General features: G+C 35.6%; 1 protein-coding gene across 6 annotated transcripts in view; it reads right to left on the bottom strand.

The window, feature by feature from the left end:
* The window catches only part of TASP1 (taspase 1), a 323,082-nt gene that overhangs the window by 294,701 nt on the left and 10,363 nt on the right, over positions 1–18,018 (bottom strand). For all 6 annotated transcript variants that reach the window (XR_013762024.1, XM_079128503.1, XM_079128500.1 and 3 more), the window contains 2 exons: positions 8,550–8,617; positions 6,434–6,502 (listed from right to left, as the gene is read on the bottom strand). Coding sequence is in view for 5 of the 6 variants with exons in the window: in XM_079128503.1 (XP_078984629.1) it covers positions 6,434–6,502; positions 8,550–8,617 (137 nt within the window). In the remaining variant the exon portion in view is untranslated. The remainder of the gene's footprint in view (positions 1–6,433; positions 6,503–8,549; positions 8,618–18,018) is intronic.

Here is an 18,018-nt window from a genome sequence, read left to right as displayed (position 1 = left end):
CCGTATGTTACTTTAATAATTCAAACTGAATTTCAAAATGTAGTCGTTTTTTGAGAATAACAACTCCCAAAGAAAAATAAAGGCTCACACATAAAGCTACATATTCCTCAGGAATTGCTAAGTCTTATCTTAGACCAACTCTCCTACCAAATTCAGTCAAGATAAATATATCTGATGAGGTCCACACTGTTCATCAAGAAGTGATTGGAAAAGGCTAAAATAATTCTTCATGGTCCCATCAGAACAAAATTAGCATGACAAACACATGTTTTTACTTAGTTAAAAACTAATATAGGGTTTTAGTGCAGTGCAAAATCAATCTAAAATGTAATGACTTTTTTTATTCTTATTAAAAAAAAAAAAAAAAAAAAAAAAAAAGCTTGGGGTGGGGATCACTGCTTTTCCACTAAGCAGGTACTTGGTGCTGGAAAGCACATTTTATTTCTAGGGTCTTAAAAAAAGAACAGATGTACCTAATGTGTAAACACAATCAGTAAGTTACAAGTTGCCCCTCAGTACTAAAGGCAAGAATCAGCATCAGTACTCAAAAAAAAAAAAGTGTTTTAAAAGAGCGTAACTTACTTTTACTGTCCCAGGCTAACTGGGCTCTGTCTGGTGCTTCTTTGTCTGCACATGGCCACCCACAGCCTGTCTTCTAATTAAATCAATGCTCTAGCAGCAGAACAAGCAAACAAGTTGCCTCCCATCTGCGTACAGTTCTTCAGGACACATTTCCCTTGGTCAGAAGGTGGAAATTCTTGGGAGAGGTGATTTTCTCTGCCTCTTCACAAGAAGAACATGGATACTTGGCTGGATGCAACTCCATGAAGTGTAACTGTGTGTGTACACCTCAAAAAATAAAACAAAAAATGCAGAGAAACATAAAGACTCCATAAACAGCTGGAATACACAGAAATACTGAACCACCACTGGAAATACTGCTAAACAGACAGGCAAAATAGAGTCTTTGAAATAATCGACAATACCAAGTTTTTAAAAAAGAAAAAGAGCATCTAAGTCAAAACTCAAATTTCATGCAATGAAAACATTTTAAGTACTACAAAGAAAAAAAAGTAAATCTCCTACTTTACATACATAAAAGCAGGAGTGCCCCCAACTCATTATAAAGATTAAAAGATACTATCAATGGAAGAGAAAACTGAAACTTCCAAAGGTGGCAGGCCTAAAATTAGACTTACCAGCCACATTATAGTTAATGAGCACTTACATATATGTGAACTAAATGCATCAAGCTATCTTTCCAATGGATTCAGCTCTGTGGGGGAGGGGAAGGGAAGAAGGAGCAAAGGTTGGCTGAAATACTCAGCTACCCTCTGCTTCTGAAAAGATGATTTCTACAAACAAAAACTGTACAGGAGAATAAAAGTAGTCATTTATTTAAATAATTACTGACATCCCAAATAAATACAAACAAGCTTAAAGTAGATGTCCCCTCTTTTTTTTTTTTTTTTTTTTTTTTTCATTAAAAACCAGACAATTAGAGTGAGGTAGGAAACAGGGTGTCTTAAGGCATGTGCTCCCAGAGAAATCCCACAGTGAACTTGCTAGAACTTTGGAGAGGGAAACAAGGAATTTATAAGTTCTTCTCAATGTCTCCTTCCAACTTAGATACGCTCATATGCCAGTAGCACACCACACCATCTCCATGACCTCTAAGTATTTCAAAGACCGACAAACTTTAGGTACTCTCTCTCTCTCTGTCCTCTTCAGGCACACAGCAAACTGCACCCAGAAGTATAAAGCACAGGGAAGGAAGTGTGCCAGTTTCTAAAACTGAACAGAGGCCTGGGGTAGGGTACACCTATGAAGGACTACTCAATAGTGTTCAACATTATAAGTTTGCATTAAAGAAATGCATGCAGAGTTGGCTGCTGGGAGCAACGGGGTGCAAAGATATAGACAAATATATAACAATATTATATATAATAATGTAAGCATATAATAATGCAAATACCCACTTTCTTTTACATCCCAAAATATCAGCCATCTAAATAAGTTACTTCTCAAAGGACTTTCCTACAGTTTATAAGCAAGCTCTAAATTGAATTATATAAAGATTTAAAGCTAATAGACAGTTAATTTAGTAGAATGATATAAAAACTTGTGTCCAGTATAATCTGCTCTATAAACACTAAAAAATTTGGACAGTACATTAGTTTCAACCATTAATTACCATCTCCCCAACCATAGGGAGCCTTCAAGGTTGAAAAATTGATCAAAAATTGTAGGGTTCAGTTAGAACACATAAGTTCAATAAAATTTTTTTCTTCACATTATTGAGGATCAAACTGAAGACCTCATGCATGTCAAGTTTGCACTGTACCATTGAGCTGCATCCTCGGCCTAACATCATTTTTAAAAAAGGAGACTGTGTAATTTGTAATATGAAATTTAAAAGCTATAAGGAATTTAAAAGCTAGTTCTATCACTATTCTTAATACACAGAATTCTACCTACTATAATAACCCAGTTTCAAAATGAATTGTCCAAAATTTCTTGAAAGTTACATTATCTTCAAAATCTCTACCTGATTCCCCAGTTTTCTCACATAAGACTCAACTCTCAAAAGATTGTCATTTATATTTCACCTATTATTCTTTAATTCATATTCCATATTTCACCTATTGTTCTTTATTAGATCTTTTTAAACCAGGCCTCAGTATTTTTTTAGGAAAAAAAAATCAATGTGCAAAGGAAGCTTCAGTGTTATGAATAGTTCATTTTCAATCAGAATCATAAAACATTCTACTTTAAGACAATCCTAAGAAAAGGTAACAACATGACTCACCCAGACCTAAGTCCAATTTTCTCGCAGAAGAAATTCACATCAGAAGCTACACTATGTGAAATATGCAAAATTATGGTCTGGAATTTTAAATCCACTGTCACTGACTGAACCAAAACTATTCCAAAAGCAGCCAAGAAAGCAACTGTCTTCCAAATGTATAGTCCCAGATAAGAAGACCAAATTGTTTCACAATATTAATCTTTAGTGTTGTAAGTGAAATAAGAGTTGTACTTTCCAATAAATAAAATTCACCTTCTCATCAGTTTTAGGGATAATCTATAAAAGATTTATAAAACAATGGGGCCAAAACTATTTAACAATAAATCATTAAAATATGATCTGTAAACTGACTTTTCCAGTTCCTTTCCCACATTTTGAAGAAAAACAAAATGCACTTTGGAGTTATATTTTCATTTTCACACCACAGAACATCTTTCACACAGGAATGACCACCTTCCCTCCAAAAACTCTAAAGGGAGAAGTTAGTCAGATTAATAAGTAGGGACTTGTGTACCCCTGCCCCTGCTTCATTTAAATGAAGAAAACACCCCCTCTGGTGTCCAGAAGTGGTAGTCTTACAACACTTATCTTTGTGGCAGACAAGAAAAATGAACACCAGTTTCTAAGAAAAACTCAAAAATGATGTGCCTTGGTGGCCTGCATAAGTGATATGTGAAAAGCTGCTTTTATTTCATCTTGCTTCTTTCTCCTCTACTGCATCAAATTGAGATTGGTGTATTTTTCAACATTTGGGAATGTACAAATTATTTTTTTTAAATACAAGGATAGATATCCCTTCTAGCCATTAAATCACTTCAGTCATTTCAATCCACAGTTAGAAAGTATTTGAGGATTCCACACTAATCTTAGTATTTACCAAAGATCATATAGTAGGCAAGTTTAAACAATATCTTTACCTTAACCAAAATATATATGCTGAAGTCAAAAGAGAAAGGTCTGATGACTATTCATACCTACTGAATAATTAATTAGTATAAGATTTAACTCAACTAAATAGATTCACCAAAATTAAAGATAAGTGTTTAGTCTCAAATCAAACATAAACAGTATACATCAGGCTCTCTGGGATTTTTCTCAGCACTTTTCTACAGGCTAACATGACTCAACATTGTTACTTACATTATTCTAAGTACAGAAAAATATTAGATTCCAATTTTCTGACATCTTTTGATTGACCCAAACTATTAACAATATTTCTTCAACTGAACTCTTCATTTTAAAATCTATCGTGGCTTAATTCAGTGAATAACAATTACATGAGGTGGCAGAAACCTGTTCAGGGGGCAGTATAAGCATGACTTCCAACATAATTCGTAAGATTCAGGAAAATTCTTCCAGTTGGAGTAGCTTTAGACTTTAAACTCCTAACATATATTAGGCCAAAGATATGATAGAAAAAATGAACTATTAAAAATAATTGAAATTCTTCCCCAAATTTAATAATCAAGAGGTTGGGGAAGTATGCTAACCTCAATCAGGGCAATATCCTATGCTACCATTATATCAACATATATTATTCCAATTAAACATAGTACAACACATTTTTTTTCTTAATTCATATCCACACTCTCAGAAACACAGATCAAGCCAGGGGCAGTAGCACACGCATATAATTCCAGCAGCTCGGGAGGCTGAGACAGGAGGATCCCATGTTCAAAGCCAGCCTCAGCAAAAGTCATTAAGCAACTCAGTGAGACCCTGTCTCAAAATAAAATACAAAAATAGGGCTGGGGATGTGGCTCAGTGGTCAACTGCCCTGAATTCAATCCCCAGTATCCCCCCCAAAAAAACAAGGCCATTATTCAAAACTATAAATCCTACTTAGTCATGAAAAACTATTTCAAAATGTATTTTTAAGTATAAATAAGTAATCCCTTTAAAAGTGGAGGGGAAATGGAATCAAATATTCAATAATGATGTAAGTTTGACTTGAGAAAATCATTATTCTAAGTGTTTCTTTTTTAAACTTAATTTTACTCAAATTTGTAATCATAGTTACCATTACACTGTATTCTCCAGACACTCATTAACTTTCCCCAGACACGCAATGACTCTACACACTGGTAATCTCAGGACATCACCCTCTTCACAGAACTAAGATTCAACTAACAACTGAATTAAGTTAGATATAGCCCTCTTTGTGTGTTTGTTTTATATAAAGGTAAAATTTGACAATAAATACATCAATCTTCTTTCTTACGTCACTTTTTTCCTTTTTTCTACAAATACATAATTAACGTTTGATATTGTAATACTTATATCAGTAATAGTTACCATTAATATGGATATCTATTATTTCTAAAGCATCTCATAACAGTAATAATTGCTGCCAGTTTTGAAGTACTTATTATGGGCTACAGAGTGTTCTACGTGAGTGGCACATTAACTCAATCTTCTATGAAGTAGGGATTATTATTTTCATTTTAAAAATGTGAACACTGAGCTAAGGATAGGCTGTGATATCCTCAGGGACATATGGTTAGTGACTGGTAGAGCTCAAAAATGAACCAGTCACAACAGGAGGGCACTAAAAATCCTCTGATGGACCAAACTACAATAGAAATGATGCCCACCTACCTTGACTACACAGTCACCTGGCTTGACTACATTATTACTAAGTTGAAGGATTTAGATTAGTATGTTCACCTGCCTTGACTACATTAGTATCAACTTGAAGGCATTCAGAGAGATTAAAATTTACAAAGCAATGATCAAAAGCATGACTCCGTAGTTAAGGGAAGTGATATGCAGATAACACAGCAAGGACTTTTGGTAAATTCGTGAGCAGGGAAAACACTTGAACAATCCCCTAGGCTACAGTCCATTCAATTTAGGAATGTCTCCTTTAACTATTGCCTCCTCCCTCATACTCATAATAGTTTTATATCTTCATGTCTTAACTGTATTCCTCAAGTGGTCTTCTTATCAAGAGAAAAATTTATCAAGAATAATCCTGACTGACACAAATCCATCTTCTCCAAGTCTGAGTTTTCTGAAGGCATCAGTAGCCCCTATACACACTCATCAAAGTTCCAGATTAAGAGAAGTGAGAGACCCTCACTCTGGAATAAAAAAAAAATAGCAAACTTGAGAGCCTCACCACTCAGTTCCTTGATGTCTGCTGTAAACTGGGAACAAACCTAATAATCACGCTGTAACAAAGGCACTTCACAGTATGTAGCTTCCAGGATATATCTCTTTTATGCCCATGGTGAAACTTGTTCTTCCACTTTAGACACTTTCAGGATGGTTAGAATTTTTTGATTTTTAAATATATATCACTTAGGGGAGTCAACTTTAAGAATTTTCCTACTGAGAATACTGAGAAAATTTACACATCCAGTCACCATCAACTTTTACTTTGATGAATCTCACAAAAATGAGGGGAAAAAAAGGAATCAACCAATTTTTATATTACTCAAAAATTCCCCAATGAAAACAACCTAACAATATCACAGTCTTTTCATAACTTCATTAATATTGTTGGGGAACACTGGTTATGTAACTTATGGTTGACTAACTCAGCAGTTTCATGCCATTTGAGAACAAGAAATATAAACTCACAAATATTTTAAATAAAATATAAACAGAGAAAAGAAATACCTCAAGTTCCACCAGGGCTGCAGTCACTGCATCGGTGGCCAGAGCACCAGCCTGCAGTTTTTCAATGGCCTGAAACCAGGGGGACAAATAATTCATTGTAAAACTACAACTTCTCAAAGATCCCTTTAACTTCACGAAGGCTTAAAAGAAGTATAAGAGATGTTCAGAGTTAATAAAAATTGATCACTAATTAAATTCCATACCTCAAAAACTACTACATAAGACATAAACTACTCAGATTTAAAACAAGTAGTGGTTATATTCAGCTTAATTTCTTACATAGCTCATTTATCCATATTAAAACAATGAATAAAATCCAGCCACTAAATATAAGATGCAAGAAATTTAGTAAGTGAAATGACTTCACTCATCACAGGACAATTCAAAACAGCCGCAGAAATTATACGAATTTAGTTTGGTTAAAATATCCTGATAACTCATATTTTATATAAATAACCAAATCTCAGACTAAGCTAATAATTTCTCCTCCCACTGTTACTATTCTTTCCACCTACATCTATTAAAAAAGAAGTGTCTCATTCACAGGAGCATGTCAAAATCCTCAGATGGAAGTATACATTTCACTAATATTTTTAATACTGTATTTTGTATCAAAATCTTTTTTTTTTTTTTTTTGCAGTACTGGAACACTCAGGGGTGTCTTTTATTTTATTTTTTAGACAGGGACTTGCCAAATTGCCCAGGCTGACCAGGAACTTACAATTTTCCTGTCTCAGCCTCATAAGTAGCTGAGATTACAGGTACGTGCCACTGAGAGCACCATATAAACTACAAAGAGTAAAAATTTGTAAAAATCACCTGCTTTCTTGGCCATAAATTAAGAGAAGAAAGAGAAAAAAGGGAAGCTGGTTTCTAAATGAAATATAAACACTCCAATTTAGTTTACAAACAGCTCAAGAAATATATTTCTCATTATTGAATTTTTAAGAAGCTAACTCATTATATAAATCAAGGATGTTCATTATACAGTCCAAATGAATTAGAATAGATCTTTTTAGGACTATAAAAAGTTGTATAAAAATAAAACATTCTTTTGAGATAATGACAAGATTTCACACTTTGAAAAATAAGAAAAAATATAAAACCTAGAGACCATTAGCCTTGTTATTGTAAAGAAATAAAATTCTTAAAATAAAATAGTCTTATTTACTTATGGGATTCCATTCATAAGAAAATATCTCTAAATCAGGAATGGTGGCACATGCCTGTAATCCTAGTGACTCAGGAAGCTGAGGCAGGAAGGATCACAAGTTTGAGGCTAGCCTTAGCAACTTAGCAAGACCCTAAGAAGCTTACCAAGGCCCTATCTCAAAATACAATAAATAAACAAACTGAATTTCCTCTTTAAAAATAAAGAAAAAGAAAAAGATGTCTAATAAAGTATAATCTTTCTTTTAAATGATATGTAAATATAAATGAAAGAGCTGGAGACCTATATTAATTTGACATGCACTATCCAATTAACATTTTATTTGCACAAAAAAAGTTAACCGAGGCATGCCTACAAAACAGTATGTAGGCAGGATCAATTTAAAAAGAAACAATATTTCTCCTGAGACCATTCCAGACCCCACATTAAACAAAACAATTCAGCAAAACCTTAAAAACCAAAGGGGAAAACAGCAAAACCAAGTACTAAGCTACAGTCAGGAATAACAATGAATTTGCTAACATACAACTACATGATGAAAAGCAGAAGGATTAAGTAACAAGATAATCTAAGAAAAGGACACATTTTAATTTTTTATGATTTTTTTCTCCCCTTCATGGAAAGACATTGGCTTTCTTTAAGCAATAATTTCTACCCCTTCTATAGTGGTATATTGCTTTTACAAAGATTAAGAGATATGATTATGTGCTAACAGTAACAAAAGTATAGAATTTAATCTGGAAAAGGTGAAAGAGCTAAGCATCATTCAGAGAATTAAAAACACAAAACAAAGCAAAGGAAGGCCCTACAAATATGAGCAAAATAATTTTATGGTCCAAACCAAAAAAGTCCCATAAATGAAACCTTAAGTTTTTGGATTTCAAGGTAAAACGACTTTAATGTTCAAAAATAGACATCTTAAAATTATACACATCCTGTTCATACCTTCTGACATGCTCGTTTGCATACATGTTTATATTCCTTGGCTTTGGATTCAGAATGATAACCTGCACCTATAGTAGAAAAAGAAAAATTGTGTTAGTTTTCATTAAACTATCAGAGACCTTTCCTATCTAAGTAGTCCATAAAGACTGGTGACAGTCCCAGTGAAAATAAAACTATTACCCTAACTATATGGAGTTTTAAGAATTTAACAGCTTCTTCCTCCAACATAAGTCTCTTTAATACCATGCTTTTTATCTTTGTTTAAAAACTCTTTTCCTGCCAGAAGCCCTAGAGATAGCTCATGTTTCCAAATCAGCTTCATCAAGGTTACTTCCCCTTCTCCTTTCAAGAACCTCTCGCCAAAGATGGGAGGTTCTTTTGGTCTGGAGTTGGTAACTCAGGAGGCGCCAAGAAAAGTCTCTTCAAAGTCCTCTCTGTTGACCTTAAAAAAGCCCTGCTATTTGTTCAGAATATACGACTCTTAAGAATAACTTCAAAAAAACTTGGTAGTTTCTGGTGGGGGGAAATGTCTGAGGGGTCTTACTTCCCACCTGTCCACAGCCACCACCAAAACCACCTCCCCAACCACTTCCTCTCACAGAATGTAGTTCAAAGTATCTCTAAAACTTCACTGACTGCACATTCATGAATATCTATGAGAAATCCTAGTGAACCATGAACTTACTCAAGAGAATGGCTCTGAATAAGTTTGTTTTCCTAAGAGGATTCATACTAGCTTTATGACTTGAGAATAATTCAAACAAGAAAGAAAGAGTCCTTAAACTCTCCTGAAAACTAGAATTCTAATCAAAGTTCTTAACAGAGCACAGAACCATCTGACCCTCCCTCACAATACCCCATAGAATTCCATGCTAAGGAAGGTTAAGATCTACATCCCTAAGCCTCAAGACTCCTCCTGTAGGTCTGCCACAAATCTAACCCACCTTCCCTCAAAGCAAAGAACTGTCCCACAAACCAATGCCCAAGCAACCAGATTCCATATTGCAATCAAAGAGTAATTCTGTTTCTCAAAAGAAGTCTGAATGTTCACAGAACCTGTGCCAATATTTAATAAACTTCTCTTCATGGTTATCTAAGAACCATGATCCTATAGTAGAAAAATAAAAGTCAAGTGTTTATTATCATTAAACTATCAGAGGCCTTGCCTATAAGTAGTCCAAGTGAACTGATATACCCTCTATAATAGGAATAAGTCATCCCAGGTCTGTTCTGAGACCTGAGGCCCCAGTCTTTTAGCAATGTTTTCCAAGCCACAGGATACGACAGCCAGACAAATTTAGTGTATGGATGACAGCATTAAACAGTACTAACATGTAAATTCTTCTGCTTAGAATAGGGAGAAGTCTCAGCATCATCCCAGGATATTTTTAATATCTGGTTAACACTTCCTAACTTCCCTGTTTAATAAAGGAAAGAAAGGATCAAGATCCAAACTACTGCCACATAATAAGATACAATTAAAATTTAACTATACATCTTTGTTTGCACTTTATTTTTAAGTTATTTTTTCTTTATAGCAAATGATACTGATATTTAATTGAAATAAATATAAGCTTCATCTTTCAATTTTTACAATAAAAAGTGTTTCTTTTTTTTTTTCAATATTAGATAAGCCATTATTGATAGTGTACAGATCTGGGAAAAATCAAGAATCTACTTAGTCAAATGACAGAAGTTTGGGCAAGTCTACTCTTTTGTTAAGAAAGAAACAACAGCCCTCCACCAGGTGAAGCTCGGCCCGGGCGGTAGGCCAGGACAGGGGCAGCTTCTCAGAGCAGGGCAGGGCAGCTAAAGTCTTCCCCAGGCAGCCCTGCTCCCTCCGACGGCGGGCTCCTTCCATGGCCAGCTTCTCAGAGCAGGCCGCCCAGTGAGAGCCTTTCTGCACAGAGCCAGCTCCAAGTCCCAGAGCCAGCAACAAGCTCCAGCCCGCAAGCAGCTTCTGGGACCAGGGCAGGGCACCCAGAGGCTTCTCCAAGCAGCCCTGTTCACTCCAGCAGCAGGCTCCTTCCACAGCCAGCTTCTCAGAGCAGACAGCCCAGTAAGAGCCTTTCCGCACAGAGCCAGCTCCAACCCCTGGAACCAATAGCAGGCTAGGGGCAGCATTCTTCAGAAGCACTGCATTATCAAGTTCCTCCAAGACTTCAGGCTACTGAAGGCTGGGAGGTGATATACTGGAAATCTACAGGGACACGATAAGCCAATAGAGGAAATCTGCAATATCTCAGAGTCCCACTGATATCTGACCAATGAGAGAAAAAAAAGGGAAGAAAGTGTCCCAAACAAACCTAGATTCTATATCAATAAAACCCAATGACAGCACAGCAGAAGAAATGTCAGAGAGGGAGTTCAGAATGTGCATAATTAAAACAATCAGGGAAGCAAACGAGGAGATGAAAGAGCAAATGCAGGCATTGAAGGAGGAGATAAAAGAGCAAATGCAGGCATTAAATGATCGCACGAATCAACAGTTAAAAGAGCTAATACGGGAAGCAAGAGATCATTTCAATAAAGAGTTGGAGATACTGAAAAAAAAAAACAAACAGAAATCCTTGAAATGAAGGAAACAATAAACCAAGTTAAAAACTCCATAGAAAGCATAACCAATAGGATAGAACACCTGGAAGACATAACCTCAGACATTGAAGACAAAATATTTAACCTTAAAAACAAAGTTAAACAAACAGAGAAAATGGTAAGAAATCATGAACAGAATCTACCAGAATTATGGGATATCATGAAAAGATCAAATTTAAGAATTATTGGGATTGAGGAAGGCTTAGAGAAACAAACCAAAGGAATGAACAATCTATTCAATGAAAAATATCAGAAAATTTCCCAAATCTGAAGAATGAAATGGAAAACCAAGTACAAGAGACTTATAGGACTCCAAATATACAAAATTAAAACAGACCCACACCAAGGCACATTCTTATGAAAATACCTAACATACAAAATAAAGACAGACTTTTAAAGGCCACGAGAGAAAAGAATCAAATTACATTCAGGGGGAAACCAATAAGAATATCAGCAGATTTTTCAATCCAGACCCTAAAAGCTAGAAGGGCCTGGAACATTTACTAAGCCCTGAAAGAAAACGGATGCCAACCAAGAATCTTATATCCAGCAAAACTTACTTTCAGATTTGATGACGAAATAAGATCCTTCCAAGATAAACAAAAGCTAAAGGAATTTACAAAAAGAAAGCCAGCATTACAGAACATTCTCAGCAAAATATTCCATGAGGAAGAGATGAAAAACAATGATGCAAATCAGCAACGGGAGGAACTAGCCTAAAGGAACAGCCAAATAAAGGAGAAACCAAATCATGTCAAAAAACAAAAATGAGTCAAATGACTGGGAATACAAATCATATCACAATAATAACCCTGAATGTTAATGGCCTGAACTCATCAATCAAAAGACATAGACTGGCAGAATGCATTAAAAAGAAAAATCCAACAATATGCTGCCTGCAAGAGACTCATCTCATAGAAAGAGATATCCATAGACTAAAGGTGAAAGGATGGGAAAAAACATACCATGCACACGGACACAGCAAAAAAGCTGGAGTATCCATCCTCATTTCACATAATGTAGACTTCAAGCCAAAACTAGTCAGAAGGGATAAGAAGGACATTACATACTGCTTAAGGGAAGCATAAATCAGCAAGACATAACAATCATAAATATCTATGCCCCGAACATTGGCTCATCCATGTACGTCAAACAAATCCTTCTCAATTCCAGAAATCAAATAGACCACAACACAATAATACTAGGCGATTTTAACACACCTCTCTCACCGCTGGATAGATCATCCAAACAAAAATTGAATAAAGAAACCATAGATCTCAATAACACAAACAACAATTTAGACTTAACCGACTTACATAGAATATACCATCCAACAAAGAACGAATACACTTTCTTCTCAGCAGCACATGGATCCTTCTCTAACAGACCAAATATTATGCCACAAAGCTACTGTTAGCAAATACAAGAAGATAGAGATACTACCTTGTACTCTATCAGATCATAATGGATTGAAATTAGAAATAAATGACAGAATAAAAAACAGAAACTTCTCCAATACCTGGAGATTAAATAATACACTATTATATGATGAAGGGATAACAGAAGACATCAGGAGGGAAATAAAAAAATTCTTAGAAGTAAACGAGAACAAAGACACATCATATCAAAATCTCTAGGACACTATGAAAGCAGTACTTAGAGGAAGATTTATTTCATGGGGCGCATTCAACAAAAGAAGTAGAAATCAACAAATAAATGACTTAACACTACAGCTCAAAGCCCTAGAAAAAGAGCAGACCAACACCAAAAGTAGTAGAAGACAGGAAATAGTTAAAATCAGAGCCGAAATCAACGAAATTGAAACAAAAGAAACAATCGGAAAAATTAACAAAATAAATAGTTGGTTCTTTGAAAAAATAAAATTGATAAACCCTTAGCCACACTAACAAAGAGAAAGAGGGAAAAAACTCAAATTACTAAAATTCCGAATGAACAAGGAAATATCACAACAGACACTACTGAAAAACAAAACACAATTAGAAGCTATTTTGAAAATCTATACTCCAACAAAACAGAAAACCTCGAAGACATCAACAGGTTTCTAGAGACATATGAATTACCTAAACTGAACGAGGAGGATATACACAACTTAAATAAATCAATTTCAAGCAATGAAACAGAAGAGGTCATCAAAAGCCTACCAACAAAGAAAAGTCCGGGACCACATGGGTTCTCAGCCAAGTTCTACAAAACCTTTAAAGAAGAGCTCATTCCAATACTCCTCAAAGTATTCCATGAAATAGAAGAGGAGGGAACCCTTCCAAACTCATTCTATGAAGCCAATATCACCCTGATACCTAAACCAGACAGAGACACATTGAGGAAAGAAAATTTCAGACCAATATCCTTAATGAACATCGACGCAAAAATTCTCAACAAAATTTTAGCAAATCGCATAAAACAATATATTAAAAAGATAGTGCACCACAATCAAGTGGGTTTTATCCCAGGGATGCAAGGTTGGTTCAACATTCAGAAATCAATAAATGTCATTCACCATATCAACAGACTTAAAGTTAAGAAACACATGATTATTTCAATAGATGCAGAAAAAGCATTCGATAAAATACAGCATCCCTTCATGCTCAAAACACTAGAAAAAATTGGGGTAGTGGGAACATTTCTTAACACTGTAAAGGCCATCTACGCTAAGCCCATGGCCAATATCATTAAATGGTGAAAAACTAAAAGCATTTCCCCTAAAAACTGGAACAAGGCACGGATGCCCTCTTTCACCACTTCTATTCAACATCGTCCTTGAAACTCTAGCCAGAGCAATTAGACAAACCAAAGAAATAAAAGGGATACGAATTGGAAAAGAAGAACTTAAACTATCCCTGTTCACTGATGACATGATTATATATTTAGAGGAACCTGGAAATTCCACCAGAAAACTTTTAGAACTCATAAGTGAATTCAGTAAAGTAGCAGGTTACAAGATCAATGCTCATAAATTAAATGCATTTTTATACATAAGTCATGAATCTTCAGAAAGAGACGTTAAGAAAACTACCCCATTCACAACAGCCTCGAAAAAAATAAAATACTTGGGAATCAATCTCACAAAAGAGGTAAAAGACCTCTACAATTGGAACTACAGAACACTAAAGAAAGAAATTAAAGAAAACCTTAGAAGATGGAAAGATCTCCCATGTTCTTGGATAGGCAGAATTAATATTGTCAAAATGGCCATACTACCTAAAGTGCTATACAGATTCAATGCAATTCCAATTAAAATCCCAATGATGTACCTTACAGAAATAGAGCTAGCAATTATGAAATTCATCTGGAAGACTAAAAAACCCAGAATAGCTAAAGCAATCTTCAGTAGAAAGAGCAAAGCAGGGAGTATCACAATACCAGATCTTCAAATCTACTACAAAGCAATAGTAACAAAAACGGCATGGTATTGGTACCAAAATAGACAGGTAGATCAATGGTACAGAATAGAGGACATGGACACAAACCCAAATAAATACAATTTTCTCATACTAGAAAAGATAGCCTCTTCAACAAATGGTGCTGGGAAAACTGGAAAACCATATGCAACAGAATGAAATTAAACCCCTATCTCTCAACCTGCACAAAACTCAACTCACAATGGATGAAGGACCTCGAAATCAGACCAGAGACCCTGCATCTTATAGAAGAAAAAGTAGGTCCAAATCTTCAACTTTTGGCTTAGGATCAGACTTCCTTAACAGGACTCCCATAGCACAAGAAATAAAAGCAAGAATCAACAACTGGGATAGATTCAAACTAAAAAGCTTTCTCTCAGCAAAGGAAACTATCAGCAATGTGAAGAGAGAGCCTACAAAGTGGGAGAATATCTTTGCCACTCATACTTCAGATAGAGCGCTAATTTCCAGAATACATAAAGAACTCAAAAAACTCTACACCAAGAATACAAATAATCCAATCAACAAATGGGCTAAGGAAATGAACAGACACTTCACAGAAGAAGATGTACAAGCAATCAACAGATATATGAAAAAATGTTCAACATCTCTAGTAATAAGAGAAATGCAAATCAAAACTACCCTAAGATTCCATCTCACCACAATTAGAATGGCAATTATCAAGAACACAAGCAACAATAGGTGTTGATGAGGATGTGGGGAAAAAGGTACACTCACACATTGCTGTTGGGGCTGCAAATTAGTGCAGCCACTCTGGAAAGCAGTGTGGAGATTCCTCAGAAAGCTTGGAATGGAACCACCATTTGACCCAGCTATCCCACTCCTTGACCTATACCCAAAGGACTTAAAATCAGCATACTACAGAGATACAGCCACATCAATGTTCATAGCTGCTCAATTCACTATAGCCAGATTGTGGAACCAACCTAGATGCCCTTCAGTTGATGATTGATAAAGAAACTGTCACATATATATACAATGGAATATTACTCTGCCACAAAGAATGATAAAATTATGGCATTTGCAAGCAAATGGATGAAACTGGAGAATATCATGCTAAGTGAGATAAGCCAATCTCAAAAAACCAAAGGACGAATGTTCTCGCTGATAAGCGGATGATGACATATAATGGGAGGTAGGAGGGGTTAGCATTAGGGTTAGGGTTAGGGTTAGGGTTAGGTTTAGGGTTAGGTTTAGGGTTAGGTTTAAGGAGGGGGACAAGAATGGAGGAAGGACGGACTGTATAGAGGGAAAAGAGGGGTGGAAGGGGTATGGGGGAAGAAAAAAAATAACAGAATGAATCAAACAACATTACCCTATGTAAATTTATGATTACACAAATGGTATGCCTTGACTCCATATACAGAGAAACAACATGTATCCCATTTGTTTACAATAGAAAAAAAAAAGAAACAAACAAACAAACAACAGCTCTGCCCTGGATGAAAATTTTAATTTTCACTCCTTAAATGTACAAGATACATACTTCTGCATAATCAGTTAGTTGATCTGAACTTGTAATAATTTACAAGTGGGGGTCACCCTTAAACAACACAATTTCTTGCCATAATCCAGATTTCCTCCTATTACTGCTGGCCTTCAGCACCAACTTTACCTGATTGCCAAAACCATCAATATGCACCTGAGAGAGGAGGAACAGACTCATGATAGTCACAGAAAGCAATGTTTTATAAATAATCAAAAGTTCTATGCTACTGCTTGTTATGAGTTTCAGACCTTACTCATGCATTTCCAAATGCTCATTCCGAACACAATAACTCACTCGGTACTACAGAAAGTGCACAAGTAACACAGTGCAGCAGAAATAACACTGGACTAGGAATCTGAAGGCAGAAGTTCGGTCCCAAGTCTACTTTTAACTGGGCAATTCCTATAAACTTACCTTACCTCTTTGTAAAAGCACCCATCAGAAAAGGGAATTGAACCTGTTGTAGTTTTTTTAGACCCTCTACATTAGATTCTATAGAACTTACCAAGTTGTTCAGTCTAGTTATAGCCAAAGGTTAATAAGTAGACAAGATACCAGTATCATAAAAAGAAAGGTCCGATCCAAGGAAAGTTAAAAAGATCATGATCCTGCCCATCCTTTTCTCCTCGCAAATGTTATAGAGTTTATACTCTGAATGCAGAAAAACAAATATAACCTAAGAATAAAGAGCCTGTTGAGTAAACTTGGACAGAGTTGCACCTTTACAGATGGAGGACCTAGTGCTGCTTGGTGGTGCATGCTTGTAATCCCAGCAGCTCTGGAGGCAGGAGGATTGTAAGTTCAAAGCCAGCCTCAGCAAAAGTGAGGCACTAAGCAACTAAGTGAGACCCAATCTCTAAATAAATACAAAACGGGGCTGGGGATGTGACTTAGTAGTTGAGTGCCCCTGAGTTCAATCCCCAGTACAGGAAAAAAAAAAAAAAAAAAGGATGGAGGACCCAGGAGTTAAACTTCACTGTGTCAGTCCTCAAGGTAAAGAGAGAATAGGCTGATGATGTGCCAAGAGCACTATACTGGACTTAAAGAGTCATTTAAGGGTTTCTCAGCCTGGATCTGTTATCAAGCAGCAGAATGACTAAAGCCATTAAAGTCACTTAATCTCTCTAGTTAGTCTTATAACACTTTTATAACACTAAGAAAGTAAAATATGCCCCCTAAAATATAATTGTTTATCATATTTTAAGATGGCTATTTAGAGGGGCTATAGACACTGAAAAGCTGTTCTATAAGGGAGATTTGTATCTGTAGAGGACATCCATATTACTGAAGTGAGCAGGCTTTCTCTCAAGTCCCCTTATTTGCCTCATTTAGACCTGTGCAGAGAATACCACAGAATATCACATATACTTCAGATGACTGTTACACAGGAAAATTTATCTGCAGAATAAGACATCTGTCCATAGTACATTTCATAACCTATCATGATGTCCCCTCAGAAGCCTCAAGTCCCTATTTCTTTCCATAGTTCAAAGTGCTACTGAAGCTTCAATCATCTGTCCCTATCTTTGCATTCCATAGTTTGTCTATAATGTATATATGCAGGTTAATAAAGGTTATGGTTTTTCTCCAGTTGATCTGTCTATTGTCAGTTCATTCCACAGATGAGAATTATTGAATTTTCAGAAGAACAAGAAAATTAAAAACTTTCCTACAAAGCTGAACTAATTCTAAGATGGTGTATTTTACTCTATGATGACCATTGTAAAACATAGGTCAATAAAACTTTTTCTGCAGCATTATTTTTAAAAAATCAAAACCAGAGTTTAAAAATAACTTTGGTTTTAAAACTACCTAATCTAAATATATCTATTATATGGGGTAAAGATAAATAATAGAGAAAGGGAGCGAAAAAGACATAGGAAAATTGTCATTACAAGATCTTGCAACTGGGCAATAGAGGGGGTACTCACTATATTGAAGACAA

This window comes from Sciurus vulgaris (genome assembly GCF_902686455.1).
Source record: "Sciurus vulgaris genome assembly, chromosome: 2".
Classification (NCBI taxonomy): Eukaryota; Metazoa; Chordata; class Mammalia; order Rodentia; family Sciuridae; genus Sciurus; species Sciurus vulgaris.
This window is presented reverse-complemented; position numbering and strand designations above follow the sequence as displayed.